The sequence below is a fragment of the Chanodichthys erythropterus genome, chromosome 9, assembly GCF_024489055.1.
Source record: "Chanodichthys erythropterus isolate Z2021 chromosome 9, ASM2448905v1, whole genome shotgun sequence".
NCBI classification, from domain to species: Eukaryota; Metazoa; Chordata; class Actinopteri; order Cypriniformes; family Xenocyprididae; genus Chanodichthys; species Chanodichthys erythropterus.
This window is the reverse complement of record NC_090229.1, coordinates 19,385,923-19,407,172: the sequence shown is the minus strand read 5'-3', so window position 1 is coordinate 19,407,172 and position 21,250 is coordinate 19,385,923. Positions and strand designations below refer to the sequence as shown.

At 40.8% G+C, this 21,250-nt stretch overlaps 1 protein-coding gene across 1 annotated transcript; it reads right to left on the bottom strand.

The window, feature by feature from the left end:
• Window positions 1–19,197: 19,197 nt before the first annotated feature.
• On the bottom strand, window positions 19,198–20,828 carry mc3r (melanocortin 3 receptor). The gene has a single exon (XM_067393758.1). It carries the CDS (start codon window positions 20,826–20,828, stop codon window positions 19,845–19,847), a length of 984 nt encoding a protein of 327 aa, XP_067249859.1. The 3' UTR covers window positions 19,198–19,844.
• Between the last annotated feature and the right edge of the window lie 422 nt (window positions 20,829–21,250).

The following is a 21,250-nucleotide window of genomic DNA, read 5'->3' as shown; positions in this document are numbered from 1 at the left end:
GTGTGGAACGACATGAGGGTGAGTAATAATTGACAGAATTTTTATTTTTGAGTGAACTAACCCTTTAACTGCTGCACTATATAATGATTCGTAAGTGAGCGATTTCGTACAGATTCACAGCTTTGCACCATTCCATTACCACTAGTTTGCTCACAGGTTATGAGCGTGTTGGGTATTGACAGTATAATCAGCCAATCATAGTGATGAAGAGAACATGATAGGCTGGCATAATTGCAATGACAGGGAAATCATAGCATGATTTTCCCTCAGCGTGGCTCAGAGGCAAATTAGGCTACATTTTCTTCACCGACTTGTCGCAAAAGGATGTTACTTTAGAAAGACTGTAAATCTGAATTCCCCGAAAATCAGAGTAGCTTTGTCACATGTCTGTCTATTTTGGTTTCTGTTCACTTTGTCACATGTCCTTTGTTCCTTTGTTCAGTTTCCCGCCATTCCTGTTTCTATGGTTACCATCATTATTAGTTCATTTGTACCAGCTGTGTCTCGTTTGCTTCTGTTTCCTTTGTGTATTTATGCAGAGTTCCAGGCAACCCGTGTTTTTCCAACCTTCTACCCGTGAAAGTGCACTGGAACAGCAGTCAAAGCCGTGACTTCCCACCCGTGAACTCGTACTAGATCAATGTACTCCCAGTTACGAGTTCTGACGTCACATAGCCCGTGAAACAATAATGGCAGCCCCTACGGATGCCGTGTTTATGCAAGTGCATGGTAAAATAAAAGGTATAACAGCTTCTCTTGCCTTATGCGCCGTTTGCCTCCTCCGCTTCCCTGAAATAAGCAAGGAGTAAGCACCTTTGCCGACAGAAATAATTAATGAACATAATCCCCGTACGGTCCGCCATGTTGGTTTGTTTACACTTTTACGCAGTTTGGCGTGACTTTCCTGGAACGCTACAAAGTCGCGAGTCGTGATTTGAAATCGTGACTTACGGGCTCAAAAACCGTACTCGGTTACTAACGTAACCTCGGTTCCCTGAGATATGGAACGAGTACTGCGTATGGGGGAAAAGTCTCCCTTTTCCCCGCCACTGAAGCCTTTTCAATAACGCAGTGTAACTGCACCGTCATTGGTTCACTCATAGAAAAGTTGTTGAACCAATGGTGGCGCGGCTCAGCTGCGCGGCCTATGAGAAGAGAGCGCGCGCACATTTCTGCCAAAAGGGGCGGGGTAATGTGCTATATAAGCGAGCGAATCACCATAGGCCATATTGACTGAAATGACGACCTAAGCCGCAGCCTCGTGGCACGGCAAGTAACGCAGTACTTGTTCCATATCTCAGGGAACCGAGGTTACGTTAGTAACCAAGTACGTTCCCTTTCGATATTTCACTCGTATGGGGGAATGAATTCAACCACGCCGTGCCACGGCTGGGGAACGACAGAACTTGAGCAGGCACCAGAAGGGGCCGAGGACAAGTGAAGGCCGAAGCCGTCGTACCCTGTTACACTATGGAGGAGAGAACTCCTGAGTTTGTGATGTGCAAAAAGTGGAATATTAAGGGCCCGCAATTTTACACTGAAAGGACCCGAGCATGCAAGGTCGGAACGTCCAACTGGTAGAATCTGACGAAAGTGGACGGCGAGGACCAGCCGGCCACCTCACAAATGTCTTTGATAGAGACTCCACTGGACCAGGCCAATGATGAAGCCATGCCTCTAGTGGAATGGGCTCTAACTCCAATGGGGCATGTAGCACCTGCAGAGGAGTAAGAAAGGGCTATGGCGTCAACGATACATTGTGATAGACGCTGTTTCGAGACCGGAGACCCTTTGGTGCGGCCACCAAAACAAACGAATAGCTGACCAGATTGCCGGAAGGGCTCTGATCGCTCGATGTAGACGCGCAAAGCCCTAACGGGGCATAGTGATTCTAGCTCTGGCTCATCCGATGTACGGGGGAGCGCAGAGAGTGAGATCACTTGTGCTCTGAACGGCGTAGAGAGCACCTTGGGAACATAGCCAACCCTTGGTTTAAGCACGACCGTAGAGTCGTTAGGCCCGAATTCAAGGCATGCAGGGCTCACAGAGAGTGCATGCAGATTGCCAACGTGTTTAACCGATGCCAATGCAAGTAGCAGGGCGGTTTTAAACGTTAAGGGCTTGAGGCCTGCTAGACTTAATGGCTCAATAGGAGGACTTTTAAGAGCCCTGAGGACCAAAAAGAGGTCCCAGGGGGGAACGGTGAGGGGACGAGGAGGATGCAATCGCCTAGAACCTCTCAGAAACTTAATAATCAAGTCGTTCCGCCCTACAGATTGTCCAGCAATGGGTGAGTGAAACGCCGCAATGGCTGCTACGTAAACCTTGAGCGTGGAAGGGGCTCGTCCTGAGTCCAGTCGCTCTTGGAGGAAAGTTAGTATGGAAGATACTTCGCATTCCTCCGGGTCTATGCTGCGTGTAGAACACCAGCTAGCAAAGACCGACCTCTTTTGGGCGTAGAGACGTCTCGTGGACGGAGCTCTTGCCTGTAAAATGGTATCTAGCACATTCCTGGGGAGGTCAGACGGCCCCCGTCGAGGATCCACAGATGTAGAGCCCAAAGCTCCGGCTGTGGGTGCCAGATTGTTCTGTTCGCCTGAGAGAGGAGATCCCGTCTCAGGGGAATTGTCCATGGGACTTTTGTGGAAAGCCGAAACAGCTCCGAGGTCCAAACCTGGCTCCTCCAGAGTGGGGCCACCAACAGAACTTTGTGTCTGTCCTCTCTGATCCGTCTGACGACCTGAGTGATCAGGGCGATCGGAGGAAAGGCGTAAAGAAGGGTATTGGGCCAGATGTGGGCCAATGCGTCGTCCTTCTTGGAGAAATAAGTTGGGCAATGAGAGTTGTCTCCTGAGGCAAAGAGGTCCACCTCTGCTTTCCTGAAGAACTCCCATATGGTTTGAACAGTCTGGGGGTGGAGCATCCAACCATCCGAGGGGACGTTGTTCCGAGACAGCATGTCTGCTCCCAGATTGCTTTTCCCAGGTATGAGTCGCTTTGAGTGAGCGAACACTTGGGGAAGCCCATTCCAGAAGGCGTTTCGCCAGAGCGCATAAGCGGCTGGACGAAAGACCCCCCTGGCGATTTATATATGAGACCACTGTCATACTGTCCGATTGGACTAGGACGTGGCGATCCGTCAGACGAGAATGGAAGGCTTGGAAGGCTCGTATCACTGCCAATAATTCAGTTGATGTGAAGGTGGCTTTCCTCGTGTGTCCACGAGCCGAAAGCCGGGCTGCCCTCGCACAGGGCGCCCCAACCTGAGTTGGATGCGTCTGTCGAGAGAACCGTCCTTTGTGTTACTGCCTGTAGGGGTACTCCTAGAGTGAACCAAGTAGGATTCATCCAAGGTTTCAGAGCCATCAAACAGGCCTGACTGACCCTGAGGCGAAGGCGCCGTGACGCCAAGAGTAAGGAGGGACCCTGGTTTTCAGCCAGAACTGCAGGGGCCGCATGCGAAGCAGGCCGAGCTGGAGCACTGGGGAGGCAGAAGCCATGAGCCCTAGCAACCTCTGGAAGAGCTTCAGAGGGAGGTAGGCCTTGTTCTTAACGGAAGCCGCGAGCTGCTGAATGGCCAGAGTGCTCTCTGGTGAGACTACGGCTGTCATGCGGACCGAGTCGAACACTGCACCCAGGAACGAAATTCGTTGAGTGGGGAGTAGTGAGCTCTTGGCTAGGTTGACCCTGAGACCCAGGCACTGTAAGTGGCTGAGGAGCACGGATCTGTGGTGTTCTAGTTCTGAACGCGAGCTGGCCAGGATGAGCCAGTCGTCGAGGTAATTTAAAACTCGTATTCCCATCTGTCTCAGAGGGGAAAGAGCCGCATTCATGCACATCGTGAAAGTGTGGGGGGCCAGGGAGAGCCCGAAGGAGAGGACCGTGTACTGATAAGCCACACCCTCGAATGCGAATCTCAAGAATTGCCTGTGATGGGGGGCTATCTGGATGTGAAAGTAAGCGTCTTTCAGATCCAATGAGGAAATTTGCTCTTTTGTGAAATATTTAAAAATATGGTCGCCGTGAAAACGGCGGTTGGGGGGGGGGCACAATATTTGTGGGCCCTGTAACAGCAAGCTGTGTATTCCCGCGCCCAGAAATTAACGAGGCGGAGGGGAATTTGCACGAAGGAGCTTCTGGGTTGGTCCGGCTGCGGCGGGACATTCCCCAGTCCTCTTCCTTAGCAGATCAGGATGACTTCGGAGTCGCCGGGTCCAGCACAATCCTGGGCCGGGGTCCCTGGCGTCTCGGGAAGGATGGGCGCTTAGAAGGGCGCGAGCGCTGGCAGTGCTCCTTGGGCGGCGCTGCCTGGGAAGCGGAGGGAGCGGGCTTCGTCTGCTGAGCCGGCGCAGGCCTGGGGCGGCTAGAAGCAGACGCAGAGCTCGAGCGCTTAGGTAAGAAGTGTCTCATGGCCTGAGAAGACTTCATTGCAGCTGTGAAGCGCTCCGTGAAACCCTCCACTGCTGGCCCGCAGGGCTAAATCCGTGGCGCTGCGGAGGTCTCGAAAAGCAGGCGCATCAGTGCCGGACTCGTCCAATGAGCGGAGGAGTTTGGCCTGGAATACTTGGAAGATGGCCATGGAGTGTAGCGCTGAAGCGGCTTGGCCCGCTGAGGCGTAGGCCATTCCTGCCATGGCGGAGGTCGTCCTGCAGGGTTTGGACGGGAGGGCTCTCTTCGTCTTCCATCCCACAGCCGCGGGAGGACAGAGGTGAGCAGCCACTGCTTCATCCAGGGGCAACAAATGCTCGTAGCCCTTTTTTTCCGAGCCGTCCACAGAGGTGAGGGCTGAGCGGTGCGAAGTATGCAGGCGGGCAGAGTAAGGGGTGCACCATGACTTCGTGAGCTCCTCGTGGACTTCTGGGAAGAAGGGAGCGGAGCGCTGGCGAGGGGCCTGACGACGACCTGGGAGGAACCACTCGTCCAGGCGGCTCCGCGATGGCTCCTCTGGAGGGGCCCAGTCGATGTTCGATGGCCTTGGACAGGACATGGAAGAGCTCGGCGTCCATGCCCGTACCGTGGTCGATTGGCTCCAAGGAAGGCAGGGGGGCAGGGTCGTCCGACTCGCCAACCCAGGCTTCTGGCTCAGAGGCTGCCATAGACACAGAGTCGAAGAGGGGCTCTTCGTCGGATCCGCCAAATGAGACGAGGTCGCTCGAATCTGCTGAGGGACGCTGGTCAGGGCGGGAGAACAAGACGGGTGAGTGCTCTCTGCTGGGAGAGGGCGAGGCACGCGGGTGCTGAGCCGACGTGGGCTCGCCCATCTCCATGTGCTGAACCGCTCTGCCCCGCGGTCTCTTCCTCACAGGAGAGGGGGACGGGAGTGCGCGAGCGGCGGGGTTTTCCTGTTTGAAGGCGGCGGCCCGTGAGCACAGAGACACTAGACTCATAGACTCGCAGTGCGAGCATGAGCCGCCAACGTGCGCGTTATCCGCGTGAGACTTGCCCAGACATCCCACGCACTCGTTGTGCCCGTCTTCTACGTGCAGAGGGGCTCTGCACATACCACAGGAGTGGTGTGGCATTTAGAAATGCAGTGTGCCGTGAAAACGGCAATTGGGTGGCTCTGACGGCGAGGGCTGGTGCTCGAAGCGGTGAAAACCGCTGGAAATGTGCTCGAGAGCGGTTACTGTAACCGCCTGAGGACGCAGAGAGGGCGCGCCGGATGGCGGCAGGAGACCCGCTGAGAAGCGGCCAGTCGCAGGAAGCGGGAGGCAGCGGCTCGTCGACAGCGCGAAGGCGGCAGTCGGCGAGGGCGCTGCGGGGATCCGGCGAGTCGGCTGGGTCCGCTGCAGAGCCTTGTCAACGGCGGCGAAGCGTCTTCTTTCCCGGCGAGCAGGCTTCGGCGAGGATCAGCGAAGAGAAGTTTAGTCATCGCTGAAGGAGAAAGGACTGATGGCCTATGGCGATTCGCTCGCTTATATAGCAAATTACCCCGCCCCTTTTGGCGGGAATGTGCGCGCGCTCTCTTCTCATAGGCCGCGCAGCTGAGCCGCGCCGCCATTGGTTCAACAACTTGTCTATGAGTGAACCAATGAAGGTGCAGTTACACTGTGTTATTGAAAAGGCTTCAGTGGCAGGGAAAAAGGGAGACTTTTCCCCCATACGCAGTACGAGTGAAATATCGAAAGGGAACCTGTGTTTCCTTCAGTTCTTTGTCTGTCAACGTCGTTGTATAGTTGGTTGTTCTGTTCCCGTTTCAGAGTGTGTTTTTTTTTTTTTTTAAGAGTTTTGAGTTTATTTGATTTAAGAAGCTGCTGCGTTAAGATAATGGCTATATTCCTTTGTGCTGCAACCAGCAACCGTGACAAGCTTTAGTTCAAACAAATATTTACACAATTAAATATATAAGACTTAACTACAGATATGTACACTTGTGTTTACTGTTACTGTAGCCTATATGAGGGGGAAGTGTTCAGATTCTTTCAAATTTTTTATCTGATGGCAAAACAAAAGTGTTTTTTAATTATTTGAGTTGCATATGCAATGAAACAAAGCTTTTAAGATGATCCTGAACGTGTTTGAAAAAAAGATAACATTGCTAAACCCACACAATTGTTTCTAAGGAGATTTCTCAGTAAGTGATACTTAAGGACTGTGGGAAGCAGCCAAGAACCAACTTCAGAAGAACCACGAGCATCTCGCATTTCACCATACGATGATGATTTGCTTGATAGTGTTGGGTGAGTTAGATTTCGCTTTCTTTGTTCTACTCCTTATTTTACTCACAAATTTTAGTTAATTGTAAAGGGTGTAAAAGACCCTTAAAATTCAAATATTTGTTACAGGTTAAAAGCAGTAAATGGCAACAATCTAACACAAATAATTTACTCCAGGATGTAACAATAAGTGTGTAGGCTATTACAATATCTGTAAGCTATCCTATCTAAAGGCTAATGCAAGCAATGTGTAGCTAAATAAGGAACTTTGTGCTGTTGATTTTTTTCCAGTAGTGTTAATCTGTAATGTCTGTTTTAGCATTGAGCTTTAGTATGGTAGTCGGCAAAGATGAACTCACCTCCGTCCCCGCAGATTGTGGAGGTGACATAATATTGAACTGTAGGCCAACTGCCCTTCAAAACAGTGCGAACTACACCTCTGTTACGTGGTACAAGGTGAGTCATGTCCATGCATACTTGTCATATTTACAACATACTTTCTATTTACTGTGAAATTAATGCATGCTGGGTCATTTTCTTACAAATTACTGTAAATCAACAGCAAAATGATGCTAACACTTACACGGTAATTTACTGATCTTGTTTTGCTGTGAATTCACATGATAAAGTTGTCTTTAACCACTGTAATTAATTATATTGTTTACCACTGTAATTGTAGTTATCACCATAATGATGATTAGTGTTCAATTTGCTTGGGATCCTAGACCTTGTGTATTCATATTCAAATTTGTGACTTAGCCAAGTCAGAAGTGTGACATGAAAACATTTGTTAAAACAATAACAAGCTATAATATAAAATAAGCTAATTGGCTGATTATAAGTTAGTAAAACTATTAACGTTATTTCAACATGAAGATTTACCAATATCTTATTTCAAATTCATAATTGTTTGCAGATGGATATTTCACAATAGTGAAGCAGTTGCTGGGATACACCTTTGAAAAAATGTGACCATCTTGAAACCCAAGATTTTTTTATTTAATTTTTATTTCATAATGATGCACAGACATCAATACTCGACATACAAAATGCAAAAAGATAAACTCTGAACATTATAAAATAAACAAACAACACAAACTGCTAAAAGTGAAACGTAAGTTCAGCAGCACAGATAAAACCAACAAGTATCAAAAAAACTCTACAGCATAATCTATTCATGCTGCATTGCATCCTGGATACCTTCACAGTACATAGCCTACACTGTAGAAATACAGTATGATATTGTTTACAGTAATTTTTTTTTACAATACTGTAAACTCAAGCATTTTTTTTTACTTTACAATTTTTAAAAAAAAAATCCAAGACTGCAGTTAGATACAAGACAAGTCCTACTGTGGATTTACTGTGAAAGTAATGCAATTATTAACCTGGAATATACTGTAATTTCATACTAGCAGTGTTTTTAACAGTGTCTGTCTGACTGCATGGCTTGAACCAAAATGCTTGTATAGGCCTAATTGGGTTTATAGTTAAGCTTGTGTATATTCTAATTTTGCACACACATGTCAAAATTAGGAACACTGGAATGAAAAACACTTGAGCACAGCGTTTTTCGAACTAATTTCATGTGTCTGCAAAAGACATGAGAAAAAAGTATTTTCTAGCACACGATTACAAAGAAACACAGTGGAAAAGCAGCACAGTGAAATGCGTTCTGTTCAAACGGCCTTGTCTGTGGCTTTAGGCAGGAAACATGATGACACACATTTCCTTTACACCAATTTCTCTTAATTCTTTATTCACAGATAATTTTACCTGTACATGCAGACAAGTGACATAATATATATATATATTATATATACAGCTGCATGAAAAAGTATGTGAACCCCTTGCAGAATCTGTGAAAATGAGAATTATTTTAATAAAATAAGAGGGATAATAAAAAATGCATGTTATTTTTTGTTTAGTACTGTCCTGAGTAAGATATTTTACATAAAAGATGTTTGCATTTAGTTCACAAGACAAAACACTAGCTGAATTTATTAAAATAACCCCTATTCATAAGTATGTGAACCACTGATTCTCAATACTGTGTGTGGTTACCTGATGATCCACGACTGATTTTTTGTTTTGTGATGGTTGTTCATGAGTCTCTTTTTTGTCCTGAGCAGTTAAACTGAGCTCTGTTCTTCAGCTCCTGCAGATTCATCAGTTTTCAAGCATTTTTGCATATTTGAACCCTTTCCAGCAGTGGCTGTATGATTTTGAGATTCATCTTTTCACACTGAGGACTGAGGGACTCAAACTCAACTATTAAAGAAGGTTCAAACATTCACTGATACTCCAGAAGGAAACACGATGCATCCGAGGGGTGAAAACTTTTGAATTCAAATATCAAGGTAAATTGTACTTAATTTTTCTGCGGGGAAACATGCAAGTATCTTCTGTTGGTTCTGAAGGGCAGTACTAAATGAAAAACAATGATATTTAAACGAAATAAGAAAAATTGTGACATCTTCATCCTGTTCAAAAGTTTTCACACCCCGACTCTTAATGCATCGTGTTTCCTTCTGGAGCATCAGTGAATGTTTGAACCTTTTTTAATAGTTGAGTTTGAGTCCCTCAGTTGTCCTCAGTATGAAAACACAGATCTCAAAATCCTACAGCCACTGCTGGAAAGGGTTCAAATATGCAAAAATGCTTGAAAACTGATGAATCTGCAGGAGCTGGAGGATTTTTCTGAAGAACAGAGCTCAGTTTAACTGCTCAGGACAAACAAGAGACTCATGAACAACCATCACAAAACAAAAAAACAGTCGTGGACCATCAGGTAACCACACACATTATTGAGAATCAATGGTTCACATATATTTTAATAAATTCAGCTATTGTTTTGTCTTGTGAACTAAATGCAAACATTTTTTTATGTAAAATATCTTACTCAGGACAGTACTAAACAAAAAATAACATGCATTTTTTATTATCCCTTTTATTTTATTAAAATAATTTTCAATTTCACAGATTCTGCAAGGGGTTCACATACTTTTTCATGCCTGTGTGTGTATATATATATATAATATATAATATATATATATATATATATATATATATATATATGTATGTGTGTGTGTGTGTGTGTGTGTGTGTATATATGTGTGTGTGTGTGTGTGTGTGTGTATGTATATATATATATATATATATATATATATGTATATGTATGTGTGTGTGTGTATATGTGTGTGTGTGTATATATATATATATATATATATATATATATATATAAAATATAAACTTTCCATATAAAAATAATTGTTTACAATCTGTTGTTAAAAAAAGAAGAGCAGAGCTATTATATAGACTCACTATATTCTTTTTCTCTCTTTTTAAAAGTTCTACAATAACAGCAGTTACAAAATCCTCAGAAAGTCAGAAAATGCCATCCAAACTGATAAGCACAGTGATTCTGTGTCACCGGATAAAAACACATCTTTGGTCTTGAGGAAAGTTGCTCCTTCAGATTCTGGGATCTACAAGTGTTTAATCAGAGCCAGGGCTGGAGGAAAGAACAGCGAAATGCAGTTTAGACTGAATATATCAGGTATTTCACTATCTATTAATAAACAAATTAACACATTTTGCATAATGTTATACATACTGTATTTTGGTTGTTGTGTAATACTCTTGTGAAATAGTGACACAATTTTTTTGGCTAACTGCACAAAACATACAGTTTCTGCAAGTTTCCAGTATCTAAATAATTATGACTTTTCAGTTCCAAATGCAAACAAACACTATTGTTCTTTCTGTCATTTGTGTGCATTATTTAATTTGTTGAAGATCATTTCTGCTGAGATAATATAGATTTATTTGTCTCCCCAGATTGTGTGTCAACACCTTTACCCATTAACTTTGTTTTCTCCAACACTATGTTTATTAATGGATCTTGGGCAAACATTAGCATCCCTTTGACTCATGGGGATGATGATTCAGAGCTATTTGTCTTTTGGGGTTGGGTAGGAGTAGCAGTGAGTAAACTTGTCCTCAGTGCTGTGTGCATATGGGTAAGTATTTCTAAATGTAGCTAATTTACCTCATATCTCAGCTTTTATTGTGTAAAACGATTTTTAAGCTATAAAGGTAATTAGATGTTTCTATTTTCAGGTTTTCAATGAGCTCAGAGAACTTAGAAGAAGAAGACAGACTTAAGACCAACCATTGTTTATCATCACTTTCAGTGTTTTTCCATATAGTCTATATAGACTTTCCTTACATTCTGCAAACCCGTGGAAAGACCTTTGGATGGTTTAGTCATTTATCATTTTTTCCTGTGAATAATACATTTAATGAAACCGTCATGATTAAACTGCATTTTAAAAATGCTGGGTTGTTTCAACCCAAAATATTGGGTCAAATATGGACAAACCTAGCTGTTGGGGTTTTTTTTAAATTACATTTTTAACCCAACAGTTGGGTTTTGTCCAACCGTTGAAACAACCCAGCATTTTTTAGAGTGTGTATTGTTTCTCCAACTAATCTGTGCTTTATATCGGTTATATTTATTTCCAGAAATGACAATACTGTCATTATTTACTCAACCATATATTGTTCCAAACCTGAATGCTGATTAGGTATAAAAGAACAGAGTTCTATCAGACTCCAAAAAGCAAAAGCAATATAGTGGTCAGTATTACTGTATATTCCAATATTTCTGAAGCCTCATATGATAGCTTTATGTGATGGACAGACTGATATTTAAGTCATTATTCACTTTTTAAAGGGATAGTTCACCTAAAAATGAAAATTATCCCATAATGTCCCATAAAAGTGCATCCATCCATCATAAAAGTAATCCATACAGCTCATGGGGGTTAATAAAGGCCTTCTGAAACAAAGTGATGCATTTTTGTAAGAAAAATATCCATAATTATAACTTTTTAAACTGTAATCACTAGCTTCCTGTAACCGCCATTCACATGTTCACAAGAGAGTCGGGTCGTTTGTCATGCATCGGGTCAGAGTTCACTCTTCCACCGGAACTAGACTTGTGTATGGCTGTTACTGGAAGCCAGTTATTATAGTTTATAAAGTTATAAATATGCATATTTTTCTTACAAAAACACATTCCTTCACTCCAGAAGGCCTTTATTAACCCCCTTGAATCATATGGATTACTTTTATGATGGATGTATGTTTTTTTTAGGCTTCAAAAAAGAAAAGAAAAAGAAAAACCCCATTATAAAGCTAAAGAATATTTTTTAATATAACTCCAATTGTGTTTGGCTGGAAGAAGATAGTTATATACACCTAAGATGGCTTGAGGGTGAGTAAATTATGGGATAATTTTTATTTTTGGGTGAACTATCCCTTTAATCACAGTTCATACAAATAAGCATTATTTATTTGGAATGACAAGAGAGGGTGAGTAAATAATGGAAAAACTTTTTTTAAATCATGGGTGAACTATTGAGAGTAAAAAGTGTTATCACACGTAACTTTATCCACATTTAATACACTGTAAATGAAAAATACAGAAAAGGGCTGCACTCTAAAACACACTCTTTACACACAGGAGATGACTAACGTTTCGGCTCTTCACCTTCATCTGTGACAATTTCTCTCACTCTCAGTAATAATATAGAAAATACACTGCAAGTCTTCAGGTGATCATGATCATAATAATCAGACAATCAGATAATCAGTCCACAGACTCCAGTTTAAGTCCATCTGGAAAGACAAATTAATTAAAAACAATATTGTGAACAGTTACACATCAGGCAAACTACACTGTAAATTAAAAAAACAAACAAAAAAAACCTCTTCATTCCGGATTTATACCAGTGTTATTTTAGTATTATATGTATATACTAATATATATATACTATTATATTATATGTATATACTATTAATATTTATTAATATTTTGAATTAGCTCTTCTTAGTTTGAATTTGAGCATTTTTATTATGCTTTTGTCGTTATTTTTTTATATAATATTTTGTAAAATATTTTAAATGTTTTGTATATTTCAATTTATATTTATTTTTATTTCAGTTTTATTCATTTTATTTTAATTTACGAAAACAATTTGTAATGGTTTTAGTTAAAAATAACACTGCTTCTTACAGTATTTAAATATATTATATAAATACGTTTGTATCCGTATTACTGATTTAAATTAACCAGTAGTATAGGGTTTAATGACCTAGATTAGCATTTATAAATGCCATGTGTTTGATTCTGTTTGTGTAGGCGTTGTAGCGTGTGTTGATTTACTAAGCCGCATCACAAATCTATGGCCTACTGCTCGAGAAAATTAAAAAAACAAAAAACCACACCTGAAAACTTTCTGTTCCAGTATCTTACACCTCAATTGAGGCCACTTCTGAGGGCATTAAAACCCAGGACCAATCCACCTAAATCCACCTGCTCAGTTTCTTCCCCCAGGCCATAGGCCTACTATCTATCACTATCAGAAACAAGGATTTAGCTACCAATCCCGTCCGCAGAACACTCTAGTTAAAAGAATATTCCAAGTTTAATACAAGCTCTACTGACAGCATTTGCTTTTATCGTTTCTTTTGTTTGTTTTTAGCTCTCTGTGTTTTGCACCAGTTGTTGTAAATGTCATACTTAGCAAAATCTAAACCTTTAACCGACAATATTTTCACCAGCAAGAGAGAAGTTCTTGGCCAGTAGATGGCAGCAAATTCAGTGCCTTAAATTCCTTCATTAATGACGTGAATGTGAAATTACTCTATAGCTCCCTCTTGTGTTGAATGGTTGTGGATATAAATTAAAACAAAATAAATTGACTTGCTTAATGTGCGTTGCTATCCTTATTGTGAACAATTCAAGTTACAAAAACATTTGTTTGTAACCTTTACACAGTACATATGAAAGAACGTCGTCTGAAACAGCTTTTCTTTTCTTTTGACATCATTCATGTTAACCAATAGCCATAAACTATTCAGTTATTGATTTTTAGCAAACCAACATTCGTTTTGGCTCCATTCAGGTATGTTATTTTTCACAGTTGTTTCCCACAACATATTTTCCACATTGAATTAGGATAGTTATTCTGTTACACACCAGCAATTGAAAATTGTGCACAATGACTTAGTTCCACGGAGCTCAAACACAGAAAGGACCAAAGAATTTAATTTGATGTTTGCTTCATTCTAAAGAGTAAAAAAAGATTCTGCATGCTTTGAAAGGCGAATGTGTCATGACTGTCGAATGCAGCCTACAAATGCGTCCTTAGTTTCCTAAAGGTCTGTGGTAAACATAAGTAACGATACATGGATGTTTTGCTCTACAAGGTGAATTACAAACACACACTCAAACACTCTTTATCTAGTAACTTATTAAAACATGCTTTAAACAACAACAACAACGGCTTCAAAATCCACATTTTCGATATGGGTGTGTAAACAAGTATTGTCAACTTATGGTTACCACAGTCCATACTTTACTCAAATTGAAAAACCCCGTTATAAAAACCCATAGGAAAATCTCAAGGGAACCACTGGTAAATAAGTCTTACATGTCTTGAGGTCATTCATGCACCACTCTGTTGGGACACAGCTAATGTTTGGATGTTTTATTTGGGACAATAAGAACATTTTATTCAAGAATAAGTCTCTGTTTTATGATAGTTGGTTCAATAATGGTTTATTTTTGGTGGAGCAGTTGTTTAATGAGAAAGGTTTTTTGTTCAGTTTGTTTGTTGTTTTGTGCTTTGTTTCCTTTGTATTTTTGTGATTGTGATGTATGCTTATTCTTCTGTATGTATGTTCTGTATGTTCTGTATCTTCTTTTTAAAAGATGTAATATAAGTCTAAGGTGTCCCCTGAATGTGTCTGTGAAGTTTCAGCTCAAAATACCCCATAGATTTTTTTTTTTTTTTAACTGCCTATTTTGGGGCATCATTAACTATGCACCAATATATAGGTTGCAGCCCCTTTAATTCTCGTGCTCCCTGTCCCCGGAGCTCGCGCTTGCCTTGAACGGCATAAACACAGTTTACACAGCTATATAACCCTCAAAATTGATCTTTACAAGATGTTCGTCTAGCATGCTGCTTTCATACATCGGATCATGTAAGGTATAGTATTTATTTGTTTGTATTACATTTGATTCTGAATGAGTTTGAGGCTATGCTGTGTGGCTAAAGCTAAAGCTAAAGTTGTGTTTATGAATTATACAGACTGCAAATGTTTAAAAATGAAAATAGCAACGGCTCTCATCTCTGTGAATACAGTTATAAACGATGGTAACTTTAACCACATTTAACAGTACATTAGCAACATGCTAACGAAACATTTACAAAGACAGTTTACAAATATCACTAAAAATATCACATAATAATGGATCATGTCAGTTATTATTGCTCCATCTGCCATTTTTCGCTATTGTTCTTGCTTGCTTACCTAGTCTGATGATTCAGCTGTGCACAGATCCAGACGTTCTGCCCTTGTGTAATGGCTTGATCATGAGCTGGCATATGAAAATATTGGGGCGTACACCCCTACTGTTATCTAACAGTCGGTGTTATGTTGAGATTCGCCTGTTCTTCAGAGGTCTTTTAAACAAATGAGATTTATATAAGAAGGAGGAAACAATGGAGTTTGAAACTCAGTGTATGTCTTTCCCATGTACTGAACTCTTGTTATTCAACTATGCCAATATAAATTCAATATTTAATTCTAGGGCACCTTTAAAAGCGGGGTTTAGAATTACAATAACCCAGAGTTATGTGCAGTCTGAAAAGCCCTAGTATGGACGAAGGGCTGATGTTCTTTCTCTCAGATCACTGTCATGGAATTTTTGCCAACTGTCATGTACTGTACTCTCAAGTAACATTGTTGATGTTCATAGAAACCCAATGGCCTTCCCCCTGCCATGGAGGTGGTGTTGTGTGTTTAAGGCACAGAATATGAATTTTGTGCCATTATTGACCCCTGTGGTTATTAGTCGTAAATTTGCTTTGGGGTTCACATCAGAGCATAAAGGATACTAATTACACAAGCTAAACTCCAAGACATCATATGAATCATAGGATACAGCCTGTTCTCCCTCCAGCACCATGCCAATTAAGGTCCAAAATGAGTGAAGGCAAGATTATTAACATCATTAGCTTTTGGCCCTGATTAATAAGTGATTAACATTCCTGTGCTGTATTATGTTCTTGTTTTTCCTTTTGATTCATATAGATTGTCTCTGTGTCCCTGTTACATTAGGGGCCTTAAGGGGTGTTCAACCTTTAAGTGTATCATATAGCTCATCTGGTAGAGCTCAGCGTGGGTTTGATTCCCAGTCATTAAAAGTATCTGCCTGTTCAACTTACGGAAAAAGTGTAATTAGCGCGATGCCAGTTTACACTTTCCTTTTCTTTGCAGTCTGGCGGAAGCTAGATATTTTACTTCATAACTTGTTTATTACAGCTCTGGAAAAATTTAAGAGACCACTTAACATTGATTTCTGAACTTGGAGTGGTCTCAATTTTTTCCAGAGCTGTATATATATATTTATTTATTTTTTACACAGACACGTCGCTTCACTTCAGAAGGCCTTTATTAACGCCCCAGAGCTGTGTGGAGTACACATTTATGATGGATGGATATGGATGGGGAAACTTTGTTCAGCTCAGTTTTCATTTTGTTTGGGGACATTCCATAGACATATAGATTATACTGTACAAATTCTATCCCCAAACCCTAACCTTACTCCTAAACCTACCCATCACAAAATGTTCTGCATTTTTAGATTTTAAAAAACATCACCTAGTATAATTTCTATGCTGTTGTCTTGTGAGGACTACAATTTCGCGGATATTGCCATCTTTGTGGGGACATTTTGTCCTCATAACATAGGGTCAGTGTTGGGTGTAACGTTATCCACTGAAAAAGTAAAGTAAGGGATTGCTGTTCATTTTTAATTACAGTTACTTATAATATACCTTCGTTACATACTGTAAATTATTTCAGCAGTTCTGTATAAATCAATATTGAATTTAAAATCTAAATTTGTCGTCTAAAGGTAAAAGTGAACGCTGCCTCTTTAAAGTCGTTAGCTGTAGTGCAGTTGCGCGTGAGTTCGCAACTTCGCACCAGTTGACTGAAGATGTCGGCAGAAGGATTGGCTGTTTTGCAGAATGGGAATATTCCAATTACTTCACTTTTTTGACACAGGTAGGCAAGAACATTACGGTAAAATATAAGCTATATATGTCCTAGGGAGAAAAAGTCGCGCGTGTCAGATTTTCACGGGTTATTATTAGACATAAACGTTCAAATACAAATATGTCAAATATGTCAAAATGCCTGTCCTGGTGTATATTCGCGTTGGTTATGTGAATGTGAACAGCATGTGTAACATCATATTGTCTCCGTCTATTAGGTCTGAGTGATAGCAGCCTTTAAAACATGCTACTATTGACTGTCTGTATTATAAATGATAATCAAACAACAAAAGAAAAGCTTTAATAAGGATTCATCTATAATTAATTTATACAGTTATGATTATGCAGAGTTATTTTATATTTGATTATTCAATTTCTGTGGTATTTTTACTAACTACTATACCTACCTGAAAAAATATATACCATCGTTTTATTTGTATCTTTAAATGTTTTTACCGTGGTATCGACTTTGGTATCGAGTATTGTGCACTTTTGGTGATATCAGTACTACCTATTTGTTACTAAAATATTTTAAGTATTATTGTATGTTTTAATAAAGCTGAAATGTTTTTAAAAGCTATAAAAGGCTAAACTTTTCTATGTTTAACTCATATTTAAATTATTAATTCTATTGTCTATCCAGTCAAGGTTTATAGGGATTTTAAGAATTAATTAGTTATGAGTTGATTTAGGCCTACTTATTGAGTAATTAAATTACTTTTCAGACAGAGTAATTAGAAAAGGATTTTAAATACAACATTGATGATGTAATTAGTAATTAATAACTTTTTTGAAGTAACTTACCCAACACTGCACAGGGTATACCTGAACCTCCCCCCATACACACACACACGCACACACACACACACATCTTCTAAATACACAAACTGTAAATCATGGCTTCAGGTTTCCCACATGAAGGAACAGAGAACACTATGATTATGCTAAACTCTTTTATTTTGCTGTTTGCAGATAATTGTTGAAGCTTGTGGCTACAGATACAAGTCAAGTGCTAAAGCTCATGCACTAAAAGTGTTAATAGAGTGGCAAGCACAGTCCAAATAACACTGCAGTGAGACCCAATGCAAAAGGGTCAGCTAAATAAGCAGAATATCAAACTTAAACCACTTCATACCCATAAAAAAGCTAAACTATAATGCTGTTCAGTGGATTAAGAGGGATATTTGGTCAGAGCCTTGTGGGCAGCACTCTGGCACACAGTGTGGTTGTGCTTTGGGCAACCTGAGTTGAAAACCTGCCTTTCTGATCCTCTCTCACTTCCATATCAGAATAAAAGGCAAAAACACCAAAAATGAGGAATATTTGGTGTTGAAACTGACATGCTTATTTGGCTATTGCTCATTCCCCAGGTACATTCCACCACAGAAAGGCAAAAACAGAGAAATTTGAGACTTTGACAGCTAAATGATCCACACAAGCGGACTGGAGAAGCTGGGCTGCTGAGTTAGACTGCATATTAAAGCAACAAAGTTAGAGACACCTCAACAATTGATGCAGTCATATGTGTAGGAAGTGCCCTAACTTTCCAAAAAGCAAGTTTCACCACAGGACTGTTTTCACTTCAGATTTCACTTCAGCAACGTTGAACACAAGCATTTACACACCATTATCAGACAGAATGATCCGAACACTGTCACAGATACCTAAAATATACTATTTACACATTTTAAAAATACTGTACCATGGGGTCTAAAAGTGTGATACCACTAGTAAAAATGTTATTCTTCTTTATTATAATTCTTATTATTTGGTTTGTCCTGCTTTTGCACTCAAGCTGCATGAACGCCACAAATTTGTTTAAAACAAATCATTTGATCCAGCATAAATTGGGATGATCCAAACAGCATCTTGTGCTTCAACAACCCATTCCCATGAAAACACATAACTATTTTATGTTTTGGCAAATTCTTGAATTTGTACAAAATGTATGATTTTTAAGAAAAAAAATAAGCAGATCATACAGCAATTTGCCAAAACATAAAATATATGTATTGACATGAGAGTGCTTTGGCTTCAATGAAAGAACATCTAACCTTCTGTACAGAGTCACATGATCAGTGTCATTAATTTTCACCTAGAAATAATGTAGAGTTTCAAATATTTATTCATACCGTAATTTTGTATATACTATGTGTACCTGTATATTTCTTTAAAATTAAAAATGAATTATAACAAAATTCATTAAGACTAATGGTGCGTTCAAGTCTTCCTGGGAAGTTCGTATTTACGAGGTGGGAAATCGTGTGTACGACGGTAGGTGCGTTCAAGTCACTTTCGTCGGAGTATGATGGCGGTGTGCCTTCTCTAAATTAATTACACAAAATTACAACACTTCTGCTTCTAGAAAATGCAAATAATGTACATTAGTTGTATGTTGCTTTTTTATGTTTTTTTAATTAATTTATGAAGCTGTTGTAAACTTTATTGTTGCATATTACATTTTTATACTGTGATGCTATTGTATTTTTTGCTGGGAATCAGCTTACTTTGTTGTAAATAGAAAAGCCTGACAATTCACTGCTAAATACCTGTAATATTGTGGTATTTCGCCATGTTTCTGACTGACACGCCCCCAACTCGTACAGATCGGAGCTTAAAGAAAATTACGAGCTTCCCACTGGTATTTACGACATTGTGGTGGCATTCATGTCAGTTCTGCTCGTAAATACGATCTTTCCGACATGACTTGAACGCACCATGAATCCATAAAATGATTCCATGATGGGAACCCCTATATATGAAGCACCCGACAGAACCCTTTAAGATTCTATATAGAACCTTTTCTAAGAGTGTGTAACAAATAATTGATCTTCCCTATTCAGCAAGCAATAGGTCACATTTAATTTACCCTCAGTTCACTGATTTTCTTACAGCACTTGAGCTTTCCTGTTTTAAAGCTTTTCTTTCTTACCCTTATCTCAGGATGTGCAACATTATTATGACCACCAAGCTTTGGCATCTTACATCAAGGTAAACATTTTCTTTACATATCCAGATTTGTTTCAAATCAGACATTCTGTACTAATGTCTAAAGTGAAGGTTGGCAGCCAAAACAGCAGAGTATCTCCTTAAAAGTCTTCCTCATTTCCAGGCTGCGGCAGGCGTAGATGAGGGGGTCAATCACAGAGTTGCACATAATGAGGACCAGGTACGTGGTGAAGTGAGACATGTAGCAGAGGCAGAGCGGATGGTACGGACACGACACCAGCAGAATGAGGTGGAGGAAAAAGGGCGCCCAGCAACACACAAACACTCCGAGGAGGATGGAGATGGTCACGGCTCCCTTCATGCAGCTGTGTTGACGTGGGGCCGGGTTGCCAGCGGCAGCTGCTGCTGGGGGTAATGCTGCGATTCTCTGGACATGTAGTCTGGCGAGAAGAAACATGTGTACGTAGAGAGTTGCCATGAGAACCAGCATGGCAAAGAACATTGTGATTAGACACACGATCACGGTCTTGCTCTCAGAGTACACTATAAAGACGATCCCACAAACCACACACACCAGCCAGATCGCAGCGATTGCGACCAGCGCTCTACGTACGGTCACTATGCTGTGGTAGCGTAAGGCGTAGAAAATCGTGACGTAGCGGTCGACGGCAATGGCCAGAAGGTTGCAGATGGACGCCACAAGAGAAATGCAGATCATTGAGTCAAACACATTGTCCATCAAACGTACAAAATAATCACTGGCCACCAAAATGCGACTGTTTAGTACTGCAATGACAATGGTCTCCAGAGAGTTCGATACACTTACCAACATGTCCGCAGCAGCCAGGCTGCACAGGAAAAAGTACATTGGAGAGTGAAGGTTTTTGTTTTTGACCACAGCCGAGATGACGAGGATGTTCTCCAGAAGACTCACAATACCCAAGGTGAGAAAAACCTCTGCCTGGATCTGGACCTGCTCGCACAGCGCCCCTGCTGGAGGATCCACAGTACTGCCATTAGAAGGCAAAGATGTGCTGTTAGCAGGTTTCTGTCCTTTATGAAATTGCAGGTACGAGTTGTTCATCAGGATTTGTGAAGATAAAGAGATGGGGAAGAACAGACAACAGGTGAGAGATGGAAATTTGAGAGAAAACAAAAAATTAAAGCAATAAAAGAATAGGCTAATAAAGAGTAATAAAACTGATTCAGATGATGGGATGAACAATAATAAAAGAAGCTTAGAGCTGCAGATGTAGTTGAAGAATCAGATGTTGCAGTACTCCAGATGTCTTTGAAAATCCTCTGCTGCTTGTTTGCTGGAGATGCTCCTGAAGAGATGCTCTGTGATTCAGAGGCTCGGAGCAAATGGACTCACTCACAGCCACTGGCTGAACGTCAGCAGATGCAGCCTCCGCCTGCTCTTTGTGTGTTTGCTTAAGATTTTAAATGAAAGATGTGGGTACAAACACACGCATTCATAGCGCATGGCAACAGGCAAGTATGTGC

Excerpts from the sequence above, each read along its gene's own strand:
- mc3r (XM_067393758.1), bottom strand. The coding sequence starts at position 20,828 with ATGAACAACTCGTACCTGCAATTTCATAAAGGACAGAAACCTGCTAAC.